General features: G+C 41.8%; 1 protein-coding gene and 1 long non-coding RNA gene across 2 annotated transcripts in view; one reads left to right on the top strand and one right to left on the bottom strand.

Moving 5' to 3' along the window:
• ppp1r16b (protein phosphatase 1, regulatory subunit 16B) overlaps nt 1-18648 on the top strand; it is a 77815-nt gene extending 59167 nt beyond the window's left edge. Inside the window, exons 4-11 of the mRNA XM_086040315.1 lie at nt 4872-5017; nt 5102-5205; nt 11097-11221; nt 13063-13188; nt 13270-13345; nt 13427-13556; nt 14271-14424; nt 15168-18648. Coding sequence (XP_085896441.1) covers nt 4872-5017; nt 5102-5205; nt 11097-11221; nt 13063-13188; nt 13270-13345; nt 13427-13556; nt 14271-14424; nt 15168-15632 — 1326 coding nt within the window. The 3' untranslated portion in view covers nt 15633-18648. The remainder of the gene's footprint in view (nt 1-4871; nt 5018-5101; nt 5206-11096; nt 11222-13062; nt 13189-13269; nt 13346-13426; nt 13557-14270; nt 14425-15167) is intronic.
• The window catches only part of LOC147141856 (uncharacterized), a 77177-nt gene that overhangs the window by 16922 nt on the left and 40601 nt on the right, over nt 1-19654 (bottom strand). The window lies entirely within an intron of this gene.

Below are 19654 nucleotides of genomic sequence, written 5' to 3'. Positions count from 1 at the left end.
ATAGACGATTACTATTTTTTCTGGCCTGACAAAAAGGTGGCTAAATGGACGGCGAAAGGGTACCCTGGCTGCAGGCAGATGGCAATAAACGGACTGGGAAATTTTAGTAAAATGCACAACTTTGCTATCAATATAGGAAATTGTGAGCATATTTAGTGGGGAGACAATTACTTTTTCTTTTTTTGGGGAGATATTTGGTAAATGCTGAGGATACCGTGGATTCTAGGGGGTGCCAAAAATCGGATGAAAATACACCTTCAATATAGTTCTATTCAAATGAATTATTTCTATAAAGTCTTAATTTCAGGTAAAAAAGAAATAACAATCAATTGAAATTAATTAAATAAACAAAGGTGAGAAAGGTGAAATAATTTGAAATTAGCATTCCGGCCCAAGAAGTGCAGCGACTTACACACCTGTGTTGAATTAACTCATTAGTGCCTGGGTTAGTTGCTGTATATTTCTACATTTATGATGGTGGTAGTTGCACTTTAAATGGTACATGAAAATAAAATGACTCCATGAGCATTTGAAATAATGTATTTTTTTAGTAAAAATATGTCATATTAAAGGGAAATAAGAACATTTATTAATTAACGTTAAACCAAAACATTATAACAACAGTGACAGCCTCATTTGTTGTGGAGAAAAGTGACAAGAGAGTAAATGAAAGGCAATGGTAAAAAACGCTGCTATTCTACTTCTTTTGTAAGAGCATGTCAATTGGTGATGGAGGGGGTGCGGCATATAAAATCTCGCCTAGGGCGTCACATAGGCTAGGGCCCACCCTGTGAAGTGGCAGCACAGATGATTTGATTTGGAAAACTTTTTTCTTTCGAAAATCAAATCATGTGTCCGCCCACTTATCTTTATTAGGTAATGCTGTAAGGTGAGTTTGAAATGATATTCAAGTATGTTAGGAACAACAAAATAAAGTTGTAAAACATTGTAATAATATCGTATAAAGACTATAATCTCCTCCCAAAAAACTCGGAGAAAAATAGTGCTTTATTGCCCTGAATGAAACCTCTTTTCTTCTAAAAAAGATCCACCTGTATTCATGCAGGGATGTAAGATTTATGTAATGACACGTCACTATCAAATCATGGGCCCAAAACTAAGACATTTGGAGATTTGGTACAGTGGTTTTCCAACTTTTTACACCAAGTACTACCCTAAAAAAATGCACCATAGTCACTAACATTAAAATACAGTCGGTTTTATTCCTAAAACGTATTTTAAATATTAATCCAAGCCACTGTAACATTATGCACAGTTTGAACTTTGATACTGCACGTAAATATAGGAACATTAAAAAAACAGGACTGATAGTTAAAATGTGCTGCATTTAATTTTTTTTAATAGAAATTGGACCTAAATGTGCACGGTGGCCGACATGTTAGCACAGTTCAGAGGTTGTGGGTTTGTATCTCGAGCTCAGTGTGGCGTTTCAGCTGGAACATTATATACAGTTTGACCGTTTCATTCTATGATTCCTTTTTGTACCACTAGGGGCAGCCCATGTACCACAACTGGCAGTACAACACTGAGAATCACTGGTTTTATTAGGTTTGTTTTATCATCATATATCTTTGGTCCCCATGTTTACAGTAGGTATGTACTTTTTTGAAATGGTACAATATAGTTATTAATTGCAAATTATTTTGGGAACCTCCAAGCTGTGACTCACAGACACCCTGGAGGTCCCCAGGCCTCAGTTTGAGAACCCGGTTTTTACAACAGTCATTTTTGGCCTTGGTTGATATAAAAGGTCAACTTGCAACATTTGCATACAGGTGTATGTGTATGTGTGCGTGTTTGCATGGTTGACATCATTTGTGTGTTTGCGAGAGCAAGCTGAGGACACATCGTGATGGAGTGGAAATGACATGCCGGCAGCGGAGACTGTAAACTGATGTACATAACGGACTGCTCATCTCTGAAGCCTGGCCTTGTGCACGATAAATTCTGGGAAATAAAAAATAACACACACACACACACACACACACACCCACACACACAGAAAAAAACTGTGACCAGGGAAAAAAAACCCCAGAAATGCTCAATCCCAGACGACTGCAGCATATCCTATCGAGATGCTGAATGTATGTGTATTGCACATTTTTTTCATATTTTTGACGGTAGATGGGAGAATGTCTCTCTGAATGTTACTAACGCCATCTTCGATGCCAAATGCGAGGTGGGGTGGGAGTGAGCTTTTGTTGATTCCTGATCGGGATGAACTGTGTCTGAAAAAAAAAAGTCCTGGAAAAAAAGTCCTAATCTTTTGTGTGGCCCGGTGGTTGGGGACCACTGTTGTGCATGATGTGACCTAGCATACAATGGACCTTTTGGATTATTTTTATGATGATTATTATTATTATTATTATATATAATTGACTCTGTCATGTGCTTTTGTGAGTTTGTATAAGTAACAACATGTACTGTATGTGTGATGGTCAATGAAAAACCCAGAGGAGAGAAACTGGTACTCTCTTTTGGTGGCTCCCTAAAAGGAAGATGATAAACGTGCAGCTGTTTCTGGGAGTGAAACGTAACTTTTATCGCATATCTGATTTAATATACCATCTATGTAGTGTAGCGTTATTGGCATCATGGGAGCTTGACGTGCAGATGTTGCGCGATAAAAACATTCCTTTAGCTGCAAAAAGCTCACGGCTACAAGAGATAGGCTGAGACTAAAGCGATGCTCGTTTGTGTTGTCCCAATAATCAATTAGCTCTGCTGGAGATGACTGCTGCTACATTTTCACTGAGAATAGAAGCGCATTCCAAAAGTTGTAATCACAGCCACGCTAACAAGACAAATAGTCACTTGAGCAATGCATGATGTGTGCGCAGTGAGAGCTTTAACAGCTTTGTCTGCACTCACTGACTGTTTACATGTTTGATGGCTTCGTAGCGTTCAAAAAGCAACTGAAGCGCTCTCCATCCATGAAGCAAAATGTGAAAAAAAAAGACGAGCATTCTTTGTTCCATCCATCCACCCATAGCTACATGGGCCAGCCATACATGGTTGCATCCACCCGTCCCTCAATCCGTTGTTTGATGTAACCATCAATCTAGGGGTGGGCGATATGACGATATTAGATCGTTAAGCGGTTTAACGTGTTCACGATCTCATAAAGCCGAAAGATCGTTTGATCATCTATATGGCACATTCTAAACAGTTTAGCTCTATGGCGGCGCAAAGCCGCTGACTCGTATACCCGACCAACCAATCACAGCACGCACAGTGCACCGTACGTGACACTCCCCGCCGCCATGTTTGTTTGTATAGCGGGAAGCTATGGCGGAAAGTCACCACGAAGCAGAGTTGGTCTCGAAAAGAAACCCCACATCCACAGTGTCGATTTGGTTTGGCTTTTCCTCGGAGGAGAAAGCGCAAACCAGTTATTTGCAAAGTTTGCAGGGACTCGGTTCGGACGTCAGCTCCGACAGCCAAAGCAAACGGACACATGGTAGCCAGAGGCAGCCGCTAGCTCCAAGCTAACGCAACCCACGGTAACACAGTCATTTATCAAGAGCACTCCATATGAAAAACAAGCAAGCAGTGTAAAGTAGTAACTGAGGCAGTGACTCAAAACAGTGGAAAACGAGGGGTTTAAAAGACTCTTCAAAGTACTAGACCTGCGTTACGAGCTGTGTTTTTATGTTTACGTTATGTTACCTTTTATGTTTACATTCACTGTACATTTTGATAAAAACTGTCACTTTTCAAATTAAAACCTGTTCCGAAAGCTTAGCGGACTTAAAATGTCATTGTTTTTCTTTTAGAGTTTTATACACATTTTAAATGTTTTGTATGTTTAACATGAGGAAACTGCTCAGAAATGTGCAAATTAGTTTAAAAAAAAACTATTTAAAAAATAATCATGATAAAATCGTGATCGTGATTTTATTGTTTTAAAAATCGTGATATGATATTTTTGTCGGATCGCCCACCCCTACATTCATCCGACATTTATCCACCAGTCACTGTTGTCCCATTCACCTATTCAAAAATTCACCCATCCATCATTTCATCCACAAGCCATCCATCCACTCACCATTCCTTTAACATGTCTGTCAGTTGTAGTAAGTTCAAATCATTCATTCAACATCAATCCACCCCTCAATGCTTTTTTCTATCCATCCAGTCAAGAATTCACCCACAAATCTATCCATCCAGCCGTCCATCAAATTCACCCATTGTTCCATCATCATCGATCCATCCACCCGTCAATCAGCCCATCGACTTGGTTGTATTATCCACATCCAATCCACCATCATTTCATCAACCATTTACCAGTCCATCCATCACTCATCGTTCCAGTCATCCATTGCTACAGTCAACCATCCTTTGCGCCCATTCATCCATCCATCATTCATCCAATGAACCTACCCATATTTCCATCCCCCATCTGTGATTCTCTCCATTTATCAATCCATTATTCTATCCTCCCATCTACTAGCTTTGTTAGCTTCATTAGCGTTAGCTATCAATGGTTTCACCAATCCATCTATCCATCGCTCATCATGCCGTTGACCAGCTGCACTTCTATTGACACATGCACCGCACCACCCACCAACAAACCTGTCCATCGCTCCATTCACCCATCGAGCTATTGACCCACAAATTCATCTCTCCATCATTGTATCCACCCATCCATTGCTACAACCATTGTTCATCATTGCATCCATTGTTCCATGAATCCATCCTTCCATTGTTAGTTTGGCAAATATATGTGGATTTTTAGCCATACATAATTTTTAGTCTTCAACAGTGGGCAGTGTGGGGGAAAGGCCCCCTTCCTCTCTGTAGATCTTGTAAGCCCATTTTTAACCTCCTCGCGCCTCTTCCCCACACAGTGCTGCATAGACAACTACGAGGAGATGGTGAAGATCCTACTGGACCGTGGAGCCGGCGTCAACGCTCAGGATAACGAGCTGTGGACGCCGCTTCATGCTGCCGCTACCTGTGGCCACGCAGGCCTTGTCAAGATACTCATTGCACAGTGAGATGACATGAACTAGCCACCCAGCTCTTCAACGCGTATTGGCTCTTAATGAATCATTTTGACGGTCATTTTCCTCCACAGCGGTGCCGATCTGCTGGCGGTCAACTCTGACGGGAACATGCCGTACGACCTTTGTGAAGATGACCCAACACTGGACATCATTGAGACGGCCATGGCCAACAGAGGTGCGCTATCTACTGTATCATTTGTCATGCATCATTTTTTCGAATCGAAATCGATTGTAATGGTCCGTCCTTACTTCGTCTGTAATTTTTATCCAGTCCTAGCCAATATAAAGCGGTGACCATAGCAAATACTCAAATAAAGCATAATTTAACGGCCGCAGGTGTGTGCGACACAATGCGGAATGCGGAAGCCGTGTGGCGTAATGGCTGCCCCGCTACTGTCTAATAGTGTTTTGTTTTTTGAAAATAGAAAGGTTCGCTGGATTAAGTAGGCTTGATTGTTTAATACTATATGGATCGATGAGATGCTTCATTGCAAAAAGACCTTCCTCAATTGTGTCTTGTGAAGTAAGTCCGTTTCATTTTAATATGGACTTTATAGACGCGGTTAGCGATAAATATGTTAATATCTTCATTTCAGATGTTAAAAAGTGTTTGCGGCTCCCAGTGTTTTATTTTCCGTGGAAACCGGGTCGAAATGGCTCTTTAAGTGTTAAAGGTTGCCGACCCCTGGCCTTGTGTGAGTATCCAAGAGACTGTTTTCGTGATTTAGTGCTGCTTTTTTTGGTTAAGAACGGAGTTGAAAAGGCGTAACAGACATACTATACAACTATAAGCCATATGTAAAATTTATCAATGGATGCTTCAAATGCTTTGCTGAAGTTTGGTCGGCAGCAGTAACAGACGCAATTTTAGAGCTAAGTAAGCTAGTCACGTGTTCTCTCACATCATAAACTTGCCGATGTCGAAATTCCCTTGAGTGAACAATGAAAGTTTTTAGTCCGTGAGCTTTGTCGAAGGAAAACTACTACGGGATTAGTTGAACATGTGGCACCAAATACATACTGTATTGAAGACCACAAAGGAGCTTCTCAGGCGGACTCACAGTAGGTGGGAAGAATGACAATATGAGCATCAAACGGGAGCGCGGCGATGCTAATTGCTCTCGTCACGTTGCCAAAAGTGGCGAGACCTCCAGAGATGACGCAGTGGCAGGCAGACAGGCTCCCCTCTGTTTTAATAAACACACACACACACACAGACTGCGCTTGATGGAAGACAGACACTTATCTGAGGACATCAGTTGACTGCAGTGGTAAGAAAATGAGTCAAACTGTCACATTTGCGGGATGGAGGACCCAAATGCAGGGAGGCAGGAGAAGCGGGGCGTACTGAAGAAAGTATTTATTAACCAAAAAAACAGCATAAACAAGTCCAAAACTCAAAGCAACAAAGAAACACTAAGAAACAAAACATAACACTGGGAGAAACAAAACAACATGACAGTGACAATGATCCAACAAGGACTGAACGAAAACTAGGAACTTAAATACAAGCATACTGACGAGAAACACCTGGACGAGACACACAAGGTAAGAGTTTGGATAACACTAGGGGGTGGAATGCACACAATCTGCAATGCTGAGAAAAAGAAACTAAAAAGCCAAACATGACAGTCCCCTCAAGGGACGGCTCCCAGACGTCCCAAAAACAAAAGAAAATAAATCCCCTAAAAGACATGGTCGGGCGGAAGGGGGGCCAGGAAACGGGTACAGCATGGAGCTAGAGGAGCCGTCCGCACTATACAAATCAGCCGTTTGTATAGTGTATTGTATACATAGTATAATCAGCTGGGAACATTTCGGCTTCCGTACGGCGACGAGGGATTGCTTGGCTGCGAGCGGTGGAGCGAACAAGAACTGTGTGTCGTCGTTGTTGGACCTCCGTTTGGTATGTTGCACGTAACACTTCAAACATGCTAAAATCACCCCGCTACGGTTACCGAGGGTAGAAAAAAGAAACCCGCTCAACACCATCAACTTATCCCCGCTACTTTTAAGTCGCGGGGATAAGTGAAAGCAGACAGAGCCAACGATATTCATAATTACTGAAGCAATTGGCATATACATAGCGACATCTCTGCGCCCATATGGCTTTAGTCGAGGAGCCGGGCTTCAAACGTTTATTAAATATGCTGGAGCCCCGTTACAATATTCCATCCTGGGCGCATATTAGCAAGACCGCGCTCCCTGTCGTATACAATCGCACAAGAGCTGTGGTGAAGCATGAGCTATCCTCTGCTGCACCATAACTCTTAGAACCAATTAAAAGTTACTAGGTGGCAAGTGCTACCTGACTTTATTATTATTATTATTATTATTATTATTATTATTATTATTATTATTATTAATGAACAACTCTAATGTTCACATTTTTATTCTATTTTGTGCTTTTATAACAGGGAATGTTTTTTGGTTGATAGAAAATTGAATTGTAACTTGCTCTCTGTTTTGAAAAAAAAAAAAATTGTCTTATGCATTTGAGACTTATTGCTGTACCTAACCTGTACCGAACCGTGACTCCCATACCGAGGTACGTACCGAACCGTGACGTTTGTGTACCGTTACACCTCTATTGACGAGACAGACAAATGTTGAGAATACAAAACTAAAAAAATCCAAATATGACACAAACAGTATTAACCCAGTTCAGTACCCACAAATAGGAGATGAGATGATTTGGCAATAATCTAAGACATGGAATTTATTTATCTAAGACATGGAACATATGTTGCCTTTGGTCCTGATAAAACAATGACGAGCATTCATATAAATGATGTAGTATAATCATCAAATCAATTATAATCATATTTTACCACTTATTTACACTTATCAAGTCTCCATCTTAATGAGAATGATGTAAATGTGACTCTAATACAAAGGGTATATCACGTAAACAAAAAACAATCAAACAAGGGGGCTTAAGCACAATGCTAGTTTGGGTTAGCATGTAGCAGCTAACTATCCAGCCATCCAACCATTATTAATACGGCTTATCCTCACAAGGGTCACGGGGCGTGCTGGAGCCTATCCCAGCTGTCTTCAGGCAGTAGGCGGGGGACACCCTGAATTGGATGCCAGCCAATCGCAGGGCACACAGCGACAAACATCCGCACTCACAATCACACCTAGGGGCAATTTAGAGTGTCCAATCAATTTACCATGCATGTTTTTGGAATGTGGGAGGAAACCGGAGGACCCGGAGAAAACCCACACAGGCAGGCACGGGGAGAACATGCAAACTCCACACAGGGAGGCCGGAGCCGGGATCAAACCCACGACCTCTGAAATGTGAGGTGGACGTGCCAACCAGTCGCCCACCGTGCTGCCGCAGCTAACTAAATCATGCTTTTTTTCATTTTTGTTTTTTGTTTTTTTTATCTTGGGCAAAAATCACAACAGTCCGACTAAAAAAATCACCTTTTGAGAGACAACTTTAAGTCATGGACCTAATGTTTTAAAGCTAGTTTTTGTTTTCATATAGGGTAGGTCTGCTATCAAATTAATTATAGTTTGTTTGTCAGGAAGATTTTTTTTGTGGCTTCCTTAGTTCAAAGCACCTCCCCAGAGATGTGCACTGCTAACACTAACAAGTTACAACATGACTGTGAACAAAAGAGCTAATTTACAAAAGCACAGCCAGTCTTGGCAATTTAGTCACTATATTTAGTGACTTTTCCGAGCATTATAGAGACTGTTTTTTTAAAGAGACTAGCCACTCCTGGAGAAACCGACAAAAATCATCAGAAACATTTTCACATTGTTTTCCATTAGACATAAAAATAGAATGGTGAGATGCAATGACAGAATTAACCCATTAAGGATGGGAGTGCATAACCGTGTTTCTACCACTAGAGCCTGGAGCGCTGTTGCGTCTTTCTCCCCTTAAAGCCTGGAGAGCGTATATGTCATTTTCTTTTTTTTTTATCCAATTTTTGTTCTCTTAACCAATGAAATGCATAAGAATATACATGTGACGTTGTTGTGAGCCCGCGGAGGATGTTCTGTAATTCTTTCAAGTCATAATGGCGGACACCATGGATCGCAGGAGCTTTGAAATGAGTAACGCCAGTGATATAGACGACTCAATTGTGGACTTTGAATCAGTGGAACCGGTCAAACGTGATATATGGTAAACATGTACGTTTGTAGACAATGACAATATCGACGTCTTTGTAACAAAATAGAGAATGGCAATTACCACTCTATTTTTAAAATTAATAATAGTGCTTCTCTTGCACTGACACTTCAGTTTTACATCTTCGATTGAAACAGTAAAGATGAATAAACTCGGCCCTGTGTGCAAACCACATGTCTAAGCTCTCAAAATCTTTTGGAATGATGTTTACATTTGCTACAGGGGCTGAGATATTAATTATTTTATAGGTTTTGAATTTCTGGGAAAACTTCAGGTTTTCAAGGGTAATTCCAAAGATGACCTTAGGTTTTGGGGAGCTGTTGAGCCAGGCACTTTAGGCTTTAATGGGTTAAAAGCACTTAACATTGGCAAAGACATAATGCTCATTTGTTTACAAAAGCAGTAATTTATCAAGGGACGTGCGGTGTTTGGCAGACATATGGTCCAGCCCAACCATGCAGTTTGACAGTTAATTTCATTGTGTCTAATTCTTGAATATTTATCAATCTTAATTTATCAACCTTTTCATGTTTACATGCAGTACATTCAAAAGTTTGGGTTACCCAGACAATTTCATGTTTTCCTTGAAAACACAGTGTATTTACACAATGCCATTCAAAAGATTGGGAGCTAATGTTCTTCTTTTTTAAGAAAGAAAAACTTTTTTGGTCACATTGACAATGTCGAGACTATTTCTGATTCATTTATCATTACCTTCATTGAAAGTGTTTTTCTTTAAACAACCCCAGTCTTTTATATGGTGCTTTTCTTTAAAAACGACAAAATAAAATAAAGGCCATTTCTGATGACCCCAGCTTTTGAATGGTAGTATAATGGATGCATGTACCTTTTCCAAGAGCATCTTTAAAGACATTATCTGCAAAGAAGGGGGAAAAAAATCATCATACTGGGGTTAAAAAAACGTGTTTCAAAGCTTGTTTGGTATCAGGAGTAATAAAACAAATCATAGAAGTGATGATAATGATAATATAACAAGCTAAGTTTGTTTTGATTGTCATTGATTTTTTTTCTCTTATTTAATGCTAAAAATAAAACTATTAAATGTTTACTATTATGATCAATTGGATTTTTGTGGCAAAAAAAATCTAGGATTGGACAGCTATTTAAAAGTTGCTTTCGCCTATATTAATTAAACTGAAAAATATATTTATATTTTAAATAATAACATTAAATCATAATTAATGCATGAGAGGGTTCAACATATTTTAAAAAATTCAGATTAATTAATATAGGTGAAAGCAACTTTTAAATAGCTGTCCACTGTAGAGCCCACTATGCATGAAAGGGTTAATTTCAAAACCACCTGCAATAATAGTCACTCCTCATTCATTCGTGCTGATTTAGCATTGCTTATGAAGGAGAATCTTAAATTAGTGGACCAGGTCTGTTACACTACTGCTGCTTTTGTCTTATTTCCCCATCTTATTTTTCCATTTCCCAGAATACGACTGTACATCATCTAGATGAGGAAGGTGTACAGGATGGTGTTGCTCACATATTTACTGTACATCCACAGCTGTTTGTTTATGGAAGCACTATCCTCATCCTGACAGCTAGCCACTTTTCCTCCACCAAGACTAACAATGTAAGAATGGTGTGATATTGATCCATTTTTTATTATGGGAGCTTCTTCAGAAGGGGAGCGCTGTAGTGTGGCCTTCTCCATTTTAAGTTGTTGCTGTCAAGATGTTGGATTTGAATTCACTTTGGTTAAAAATGGAGTCAGGCCATTATTCATTATTTCGCTCAGACCTCTTGTCAAATCTCTGACAGCATCAGGTGTGAAAAGCCTCTCGTGAAACCACCAACGTGTCCCGCTTAAGGATGAAACGCTCATGAAAGTCAATAGTACGCCAATTAGCGCTGCTTGTCCGTGTGTGTTCGATCGGCAGGCATCACTCAGGAGATGATCAACGAGACCCGGGCGTCCACAGAGAGGAGGATGCTGGGAGATATCCAGGAACTGGTGAGGCTCGGTGACGAAGTCAACCGTCAAGACTCGCAGGGGGCCACACTGGTATGTTTTCAGAAAGGTGTACAGTGCTACCTTGATTTAAGAGTTTAATCTGATCTGTTTGCAACTGGATTTAGTCGTCTATCTAGGGCGCAATGATTTAGAAAAATAATCTAATTTCGATGTTTTTCTAAATATCATGATTGTGTTTTAATATGCGATTTTTTCAAGGTGCTCTATTATTTGGACAAAAAAAGCAATAAATCTGTATTACCATAAACCACATCAGGTTCATTTTATGTAAATGTTTTGGTTTACGCTAATTTAAAAGGCAAATGAACCATGAATTAATATTTTCATTTTCCCAATTTTCCACTAGTTTCTTTTGAAAAGCTCATATTTCAGTGGCCGTCAATTATTTGCAGATTTTTACTATTCACAGGCTGGCCAGGTCCAAATTCCCCGCAATTACTGTACATCAAAAATAAAACCTACTGACCGAAATTAAGACGTTTTTTCCCCCCAAACTGCAGAGTTTGCCATTTGAAAATTGCCTTCTACTATATTAGCATGTCAATTTGAATTGAATTGTTCAGCCCTAATTGGGGATGTCACAATATCGGCAATATCATGATACTGCGATATTAAAATCGCCACAATATATCGTAGTCATCATGTCACGATATTAGTAGCAGCAAATCTGTTTAAGAGCCCAAGTTGTTTTACATTTGTGCAGTTCCAGCACCCTCTAGTGGTTAGTTTATTAGTGCAGTTTATTGTGGGGTTTTTTTGTTTAATCTGAGCCATTTTTTGATAATACTGTGAGCTTTTATACAGTATTGCGAGTATTTATTTATTTTTTTCGCCATCCTCCCCACAGTATTGTGATAATTATCATTTCGTGAGGTTCATATCGTTATATTATCATACTGTGATATTTGGATATCGTGACATCCGTGGCCCTATTTTTTGGGGGTGAGGTTAAATCCACCAACATGGTGATGCTGCATGACCTCGCAGCCGCCAGTGGGGACTGATCAATGTGCAGATGTGTAGCTTGAACACGGAAATGTAGTTGTGGCGCGTGTGAACGTTGAGGGAGCCATCCTCAATGAAATGTGCCTGAACGCTGAACGCAGACACTGTGCATTGCCGTTGTTATTCCTTTTTCCTTGAATTGAGTGGGCATTTAGCAACCACAAAGTGTGCACGTGCTTGAGTCATGATCCTACGTCACTACTGCGCCAAATTCAAATCCAAGCATTTTGCAAGCCTTTCCCCATTTCTCGGCTATTGCATCCAATTCACAAACCGCATAGTTATCACATTTTAAACAGGTCAGTGACTCATTTTGATATATGTTATGCCTAAAACTGTGGGGAAAAAAAGATTATGGTGGAAGGGCATCTTTAAAAATAATGAAATCACATTACAAATTATTTGGACCCTTTAGTTCTTAAACACTGTTTATGTATCAGTGCTTTTTTAACTAGTCTATCATCGAACGTGACATGTTTGTAGTCCCCATTGTTAATCTGAAAGATTTATCTTCCGGCATTCTGCTTCCTTTGCTTAATCTTCATCCAGCGCAATGAAACAAAACAGATCGGGCCAGAATGTTTGGCAAAAGCCCAGCATAGAGGGCACGCGGAAATTGTCCGAAGTTACGTAACGCTGATCTTTTTTTTTTTGGAAGAGAAATGCTTTTTTGTGTCACTGGAAGACTTTCCTTCCTGTGTAATCTGCTTGATCTACAGAGACAATAAAGTTGGGGGGCTGGGGAGGGGGATTTTGGAAGAGGTCAAATGAAATTCAAACAAACACTACTTTGACAATATTTGGAACATTTCTGCTCTAAGGCAGAGTACATCATTGAATAGGTATTATCATTTTGGCCTCTCCAGCTGCACATCGCGGCAGCCAACGGCTACATGCAGGCGGCCGAGCTGCTGCTGGAGGGCGGAGCTCGCATGGACCTGAGAGACTCGGACGGATGGCAGCCGCTCCACGCCGCCGCGTGCTGGGGTCAGGTGAGACCGCGCCGGCGGAAAAGCCGATTGGACAAGTGACTCCGCTCCGTGGATGTCAACGACCGCTCTTGCTCCTTTTAGATGCACGTGGCTGAGCTGCTGGTGTCTCACGGAGCCAGTCTCAATGCCAAGACCTTCCTCGATGAGACCCCCATTGGTATGCTCACACCTCAGTAAAATGTGGAGCTAGCGTATCGTGCTAACATTCAACCCCTCTTCCCCCATCCTCCATTTTAAGATTTGTGTGAGGATGAGGAGTTCAGAGCCATTCTGCTGGACCTGAAGCACAAGCATGACATCATCATGAAGTCGCAGCTCAAACACAAGACTTCGCTGTGCCGACGGACATCCAGCGCTGGCAGTCGTGGGTGAGTACTGACACCTGCTGGCTGCTGCTACTGCAACTTACTACTACTACAACAACTACAACAACAACAACGTAAGGTTCACCTTTGTAAAAGGCATGCAAATTTCAACATGTCAAAGTGATTAAACGTGCTTTACAGCTTTTGTCAGGGCACATAAAGAACAAACAAACAAGCGGGTATTTGCCCTCACATTCCCAGCTATAGACAAATGTAATCTTCCATTAACCCAGTGCTTCTCGATTATTTTCTGTTACGCCCCCCCCAACAAGAAGAAAACAATTCGCGCCCCCCACCCACTCTCCGCCGCAACAATAAATAATAGCATTTGTCTATAAAATAGTTATAGGCACACCTCTGCATAACATCGTGTCCTTGAAAACAAAAAGAAAGAGCTATAGCTCAATTTACAAGAATAACCTCATTAAGAAATTAGATTTGTTGTAGTACGGCGGAAAAAAAAGCACCCTCCTCAGCATCGCACCGCGCCCCCCCAGGGGGGCCCCCGCCCCTCTATTTGAGACGCACTGCATTAACCTAACTTGCATATTTTTGTTCATGTTGGTGGAAGCCTCAGCATTACGCAACCGTGCTGCTTAGGGTAAAAACATGGCAAATGCCGTATCTTCTCTTAACTCTGCAAAGTTGCGGCCATCTGCGTAAAATAAAGTAGCCGGGCGTCATTCCTCGCTCTCACCAAGTTTTCCTCATTCGCAGGAAGGTGGTGAGGCGAGCCAGTCTGTCCGACAGACACAACCTGTGCCGCAAGGAGTACGAAACGGAGGCCATAGTGTGGAGGGGAGGCAGGGAGGAGGAGGAGAAGGAGGACAAAGAGAAGGATGCCGACCAGGAAAGCAACCAGGTGCTTCATGTGAGTCATCTCATAATTAGCATCTGTCACATAGAATATTTCTGATTGGCAACAGAGCCTGATGTCTTATCTGCAGTCTAAGGAGGACAGTACACATGGGGGGGGGGCGTGTCACTGTCTATTATTAGTGGCAGGGAGGACGTTAATGAGCTGCACATTTGATTTTCTGCAGCTTCTAATGTTCTCTCGCTCTCTCTATGCGCTGAATGTAATCTCCTTCAGGTCACCTCGGTTCAGCCACAGTGCTTTGGCCCTGTCGCACAAGCGCCTCCTCTGTTTTGGTCATATAGGTTTTCCGTTACTATAACAGACGATGGTTGGTAATAAAAAGGACATTCATGCTTTAGCCAAGTCTTGACTGAAGCATACAGGTCAAAAATGGGGCGCCCAAATTAGCCATTCGTGTAAACGGTGGCTTACACTTACTTACTCGTTTAAACTGTCCGCTCATGATAGCAAAATTTGGGAAGCATGTCTAACTCAAACTGTCTTTTGAGTTTGAATTTTAGTAACATACAGGGGTGTTGCGAACTACCAACTCAAAATCAGGCACCGCGCTCTGCCAAAAATGACCCTAAAATGGCTGCTTCTGACCAAAATGGCACACAATGTCTGGGCTGACATGGCCTCATGAGAAACCTACGAGTCTATGCCTAAGCCTATGATAGACATGCTTTCAAAAATTCATGTTGCTAAGCCAAACTGGCATCGGAGGGTGAATTTTCAATGTATTGGATTTCCAGGTATTGGAGGCAGCCCAGCCATGCGACCAGGCCAAGCTGCCCGCCATCCTCAAAGACGGCAGCGGCAAGCACAACGGCCTCATCTCTACAACTACGTGCGTACCCCCCCAGCCACCCGCCAATGGCAAGGCGGCGGTGGACAAGAGCACGGTCGCTTCCAGCCCGCGCGGCCTGGACGAAACGTTACCCCGCGAGAGAGCTCAGACTCTGTCGGAGCTGAAGCGGCAGCGGGCGGCGGCCAAGTTGTTGAACCACCCGCTGTTCAACGGTCACTTGGGCAACGGTTCCACGGACTCCTTCGGCGATGCCAAGTCCATCTCGGACGACCCGCGCATGCCGTTGGTGTCGTCCAACGGCAGCGCTGTGTTCTACACGCCGGCCAGCGGCGACCCGCCGCTGCTCAGACTGAGGCAGCCCGTCGACGAGGAGCAGCCCAAGTCGCGGGCCTGCTGCTGCGTGTCATAGCGCCATCGTTGGGCGAGGCCAGGGAACTGCAATGGTTTGCACAGAGGAGCTGGGGGAAGGTCGAGAAACTGTCAGTCAAAAATGGTGACTACATGAAGGGAGGTTGCTAGTGTAGCAGGCTAACAAACTGAGCCTTTGGATTACATTACAATGAAGAAACACAAAGATGGACGGCTGACGAGAATTCAAGTTATTAAATGGAACCTCCAAAGTCGATCTGTTCCGTGACACTGGTTGACGTCCAAGAAGCTCAGAGATTTCTTTTTTTTTTCTTAAAGAAGACTTCCTCTGTCTTTTTTGTGGGTCTACTCGTGACAGGTATGCCTACCAAATTTTGTGGCCCGGTGAAAACTGGCTTCAAGGGGCTCAATCTTTTATTTGTAATTCATGAAGGTCGAGAGCTACTGGGCAAAAATTCACCACTACGCTCCACCCAGATGAAATGATGAAAACTCGCCATTTAGTGTTACCCACCTGTCTAGTACAGTTCAAATTTGGCAGCATGCTGAAAAAAAATCTCTCAAGCAAATCTGTGTTTAAAGGACCCCCCCAAAAAAAGCCAAAACGAGACCACAATAAGCAGAACCTCCAAAGTCAAACAAAGTCGATCTGGTCCATGACACTGGTTGACTTCCATCTATTGGAATGTATAATCGATTTTGGCTTGTCAGAGAGACTTGTGTCACATGACTGTTCCACCAATCCAACGTAACCCGTGACATTTGAAAAGAGCAGCTACGTGAGTTAAGGCATCAGGGTCCGCCAAATATTGTTGGCATTTCAGCCTACAGGAGCTCCACTTGGAACTCGACAAATACACAAGAGGTTGCCTCGGCTTACGTTTGCAAAACGCAATGCTCTGCGCCTGTGGAATAAAGCCAGCACGTCAACCACAGGACGTGAATGCAAAATGCAGTTTGTCCCACCCAGTCTGACATGTTGTACTACTGAGTAGCCGGACCCTTTCCTGTCAGCGACGTCACCACGATGAAGACTCCGATTAGCTGTAGATTTGAATGGACCTTTGACTTACAGAGCAGTTCCGTGATTGAGATGAATTTGGGCTCGCAACACAAAGCTAAATGAATACATCAATCAATGAATACAAAATTTGACAGGCCCATAACTGAGAAAACATTTTTCGAAGAAGATTCCCTCTGAGTTCCAAACCGTACCACTATTTTTTGGACTTTGTTTGACTTTGGAGGTTGCACTGTACACGAGTGAACTTTTCAGATACAGTATGTCATCCGTTTTTTGTTTTTTTTTTAAACATGAAGCAAACGGTCATCATGCAGGACATTTGTCATGAATTTCAACATATCAGAAGAAGCAAAGATAATGCTTTGAATACCCTAAAGGGAAGGAATGCCATAATAGTGTTATTGTGTACTTTGACAAGCCACCGTCCCTTGTGTACTGTACATTTGCCCCCAATTTATATTTGTAATGATCTGCTTTGAGATAAGAGTGAAACCTGTCGACTGTACGTTTCTTTATTTATGACATGATTTATGTGTTCCTACATTGAAGTGTATTTATTGTTGCGGATGGTGTGTGGAGAGTGAGTGCGATAAACAGAAGAGCCAGCAAAGCACCTTTTTTCAAAGCCCCCTTTTTTTTTTTCACAGAACGACAGCAACAGATAGAGTGCGTAGGGCTGGATTTAGCCGCATGGTTCAAGTGACACAATTATGATTTGATTTTTCAAGCGGCACATTTGGGGCATAGAATAGGAAAAAAATACACACATGTATTCACATATGTTCAGATGGGAATCAGGCCTCTTCCAAATATGGATGAAACACCTGTACACACTGGATACCTACCTACCGATGTAAGTGCAACGTAAATGTACAGATTGGTTATACCCTGTCAATGCAGACTCTCCAAAAAACAACGAATGAAGAATTATACACACCCGTGTCTGGCCAAACACGAATAAACCAACTCACGGCTATGTAAATGTTACTCTATGTAAATGTTCTGTTTTATTGTTTACTTCGATTTTGACACTTGGAAGTTATTTCCATGTACCGGTAATTTGTGCGTCTGTGCATGCGGGTTGGTCTCGTTCGTATAAACACAGCCATATAGGAAATGTGTAACCTTAACATGGAAAAAAAGACCAGATGCTGTACCGAATTGGGCAGTTGGCTCTGCAGTGTAAATCCTGCTTAGATGAGGTATAAAATACTTGGCGGACAGCGACGATTGTGTTCGACACAAACAGGAGTGAGTGTCGGGTGTTTGACTTCACACCCCTTGACCTAGCATTGGGCAATTCGGGCTTCCAAAAGTCCTTCGCACTCAATCGACTTTGTCTCAATTAGGGATGGTCATCCGGGGGAAATTTGCTTGATTGACAGGTTAATAAATGACCACTACTGTTACCGTACAGTGTTCGTCACTCATCGAAATACAGTACCATACATGTTGCCTCATCTCACCAGTGCCAAAGAGTCTTCCATTAAAAAAAAAAAAAGATATAATTTAGGTGTCATCTGTTCCATTAAAACCACACTCCTGTGGCGCTCCCTTGTACAGTGTCAATGATTTGTACGGATGAATTTGTAAATACTAATGTCATCTGTTCCCATGTCTGTGTTGTTATTGGTGTCCTAATGGAAACTAACAGAAAAATACACTTAACAATCCACTTTGGTAATCCTGATTTATGTGCGTTATCTACCTGCCCGGTATACTCAGGTGTCAATGTTTAATCTATTCCTCCACAGTGTGATTTTTTTTTTTTTTTTTTTCCTGAAATGTCAAGAATGAAGTCTATTTTTATTTCATTACATGTCAACTAAGCGTCAGGCTGCTGCGGTGGAATAAATTGACAAATCCAATTCCTTCACAAAATATACAGTAGTTATATGCGTGATTATCTAAAACTGTCCACAAATGGACAAAGAGACACAAATAAAAAAACTACTGATGATGTTGTAAATACTCGACTGTACTGATGGCTGCATCCACATATTTTGAATAAATTGTATATTTTAAGAATTGCTCACGGTCTCGTCTGATTGGAGGAAGTCGATCTCATAAATGCTATTCTTTCTTTGCGTGTTTGTCTGTTTGAAAAGTTGGCGGATTTAAGGCAAGGCGAGACTTTTTAAAAGCAAACTTTGATGAAATTGAAAGTAAAATTACGGTATGAAATTGACTATTGAGCGTGGGCAACATGGGCTGAATATTATATCACAATATATCACTACTCCAGTTTTCTTCCATATTGCAAAAATGTGCTTCTTAGGGCAAAATTGTCTATCGGAGTGAATGTGAGTGTCCATATGTACCTTACAATTGACTGGTGACCAGTCCGGGATGGACCCCACTTCTAACACCAAAGCTCAGTTGGGATCGGCTCTAGTTACGACCATAATGAAGAAAAGCGCGATTAATATTGCATGGCTCGATGTTGACGGTTACGCTCATTCTGAAAAACAATAATTGCCATCAAAATCAAAACTGTGAGGCAAACATGCAAATGCATTGTGCTGCCATATTCACAACCTATTAGTAAAAATTGTCTAAGTAAGTGGGACATTTGACAGCAGCTATCAATATTTGTTCCGGTTGGATCAGTGGAGTAGCGTACCGCCTATTATACACCGGAATCTAGCACAGTTGCTTATTACATTAAGTCCAACATTTACTGGCCTGGTTGCCAAGGATACACTTGTCTCACATTATAGTGAATTTTAGCAGTCTTTGCAGAGCACAAAACATCTCCTACATTATAACAGACTTTGTCGGGAAGATGTAAAGCAAACTATTAGGACAAACTCAGTAACTGCTAGAATAAGGACATCAGCTTGGACGGAACTAAGTGATGTTTGCAGAGTAAATGTTGAAGAATTCCTTCTGGAACGCGTGCCAGGCAAAGTGAGGGTAATAGGCGCGGCGACAAAAGCAAGTGCAAACACACGATGTGGACCACATCCTCTGCATGGCGTGACCTTGCTGCTGCAGCGCAAAGCCAGCTGGCTGCAGTCCCGGCCCTTCAGAGGGCC

This window comes from Filicampus tigris, chromosome 9 (assembly GCF_054856515.1).
Source record: "Filicampus tigris isolate MCC_2025a chromosome 9, RoL_Ftig_1.0, whole genome shotgun sequence".
Lineage (NCBI taxonomy): Eukaryota > Metazoa > Chordata > Actinopteri > Syngnathiformes > Syngnathidae > Filicampus > Filicampus tigris.
The sequence above is the reverse complement of the archived record's forward strand: the minus strand, read 5'-3'. Positions and strand labels throughout refer to the sequence as shown.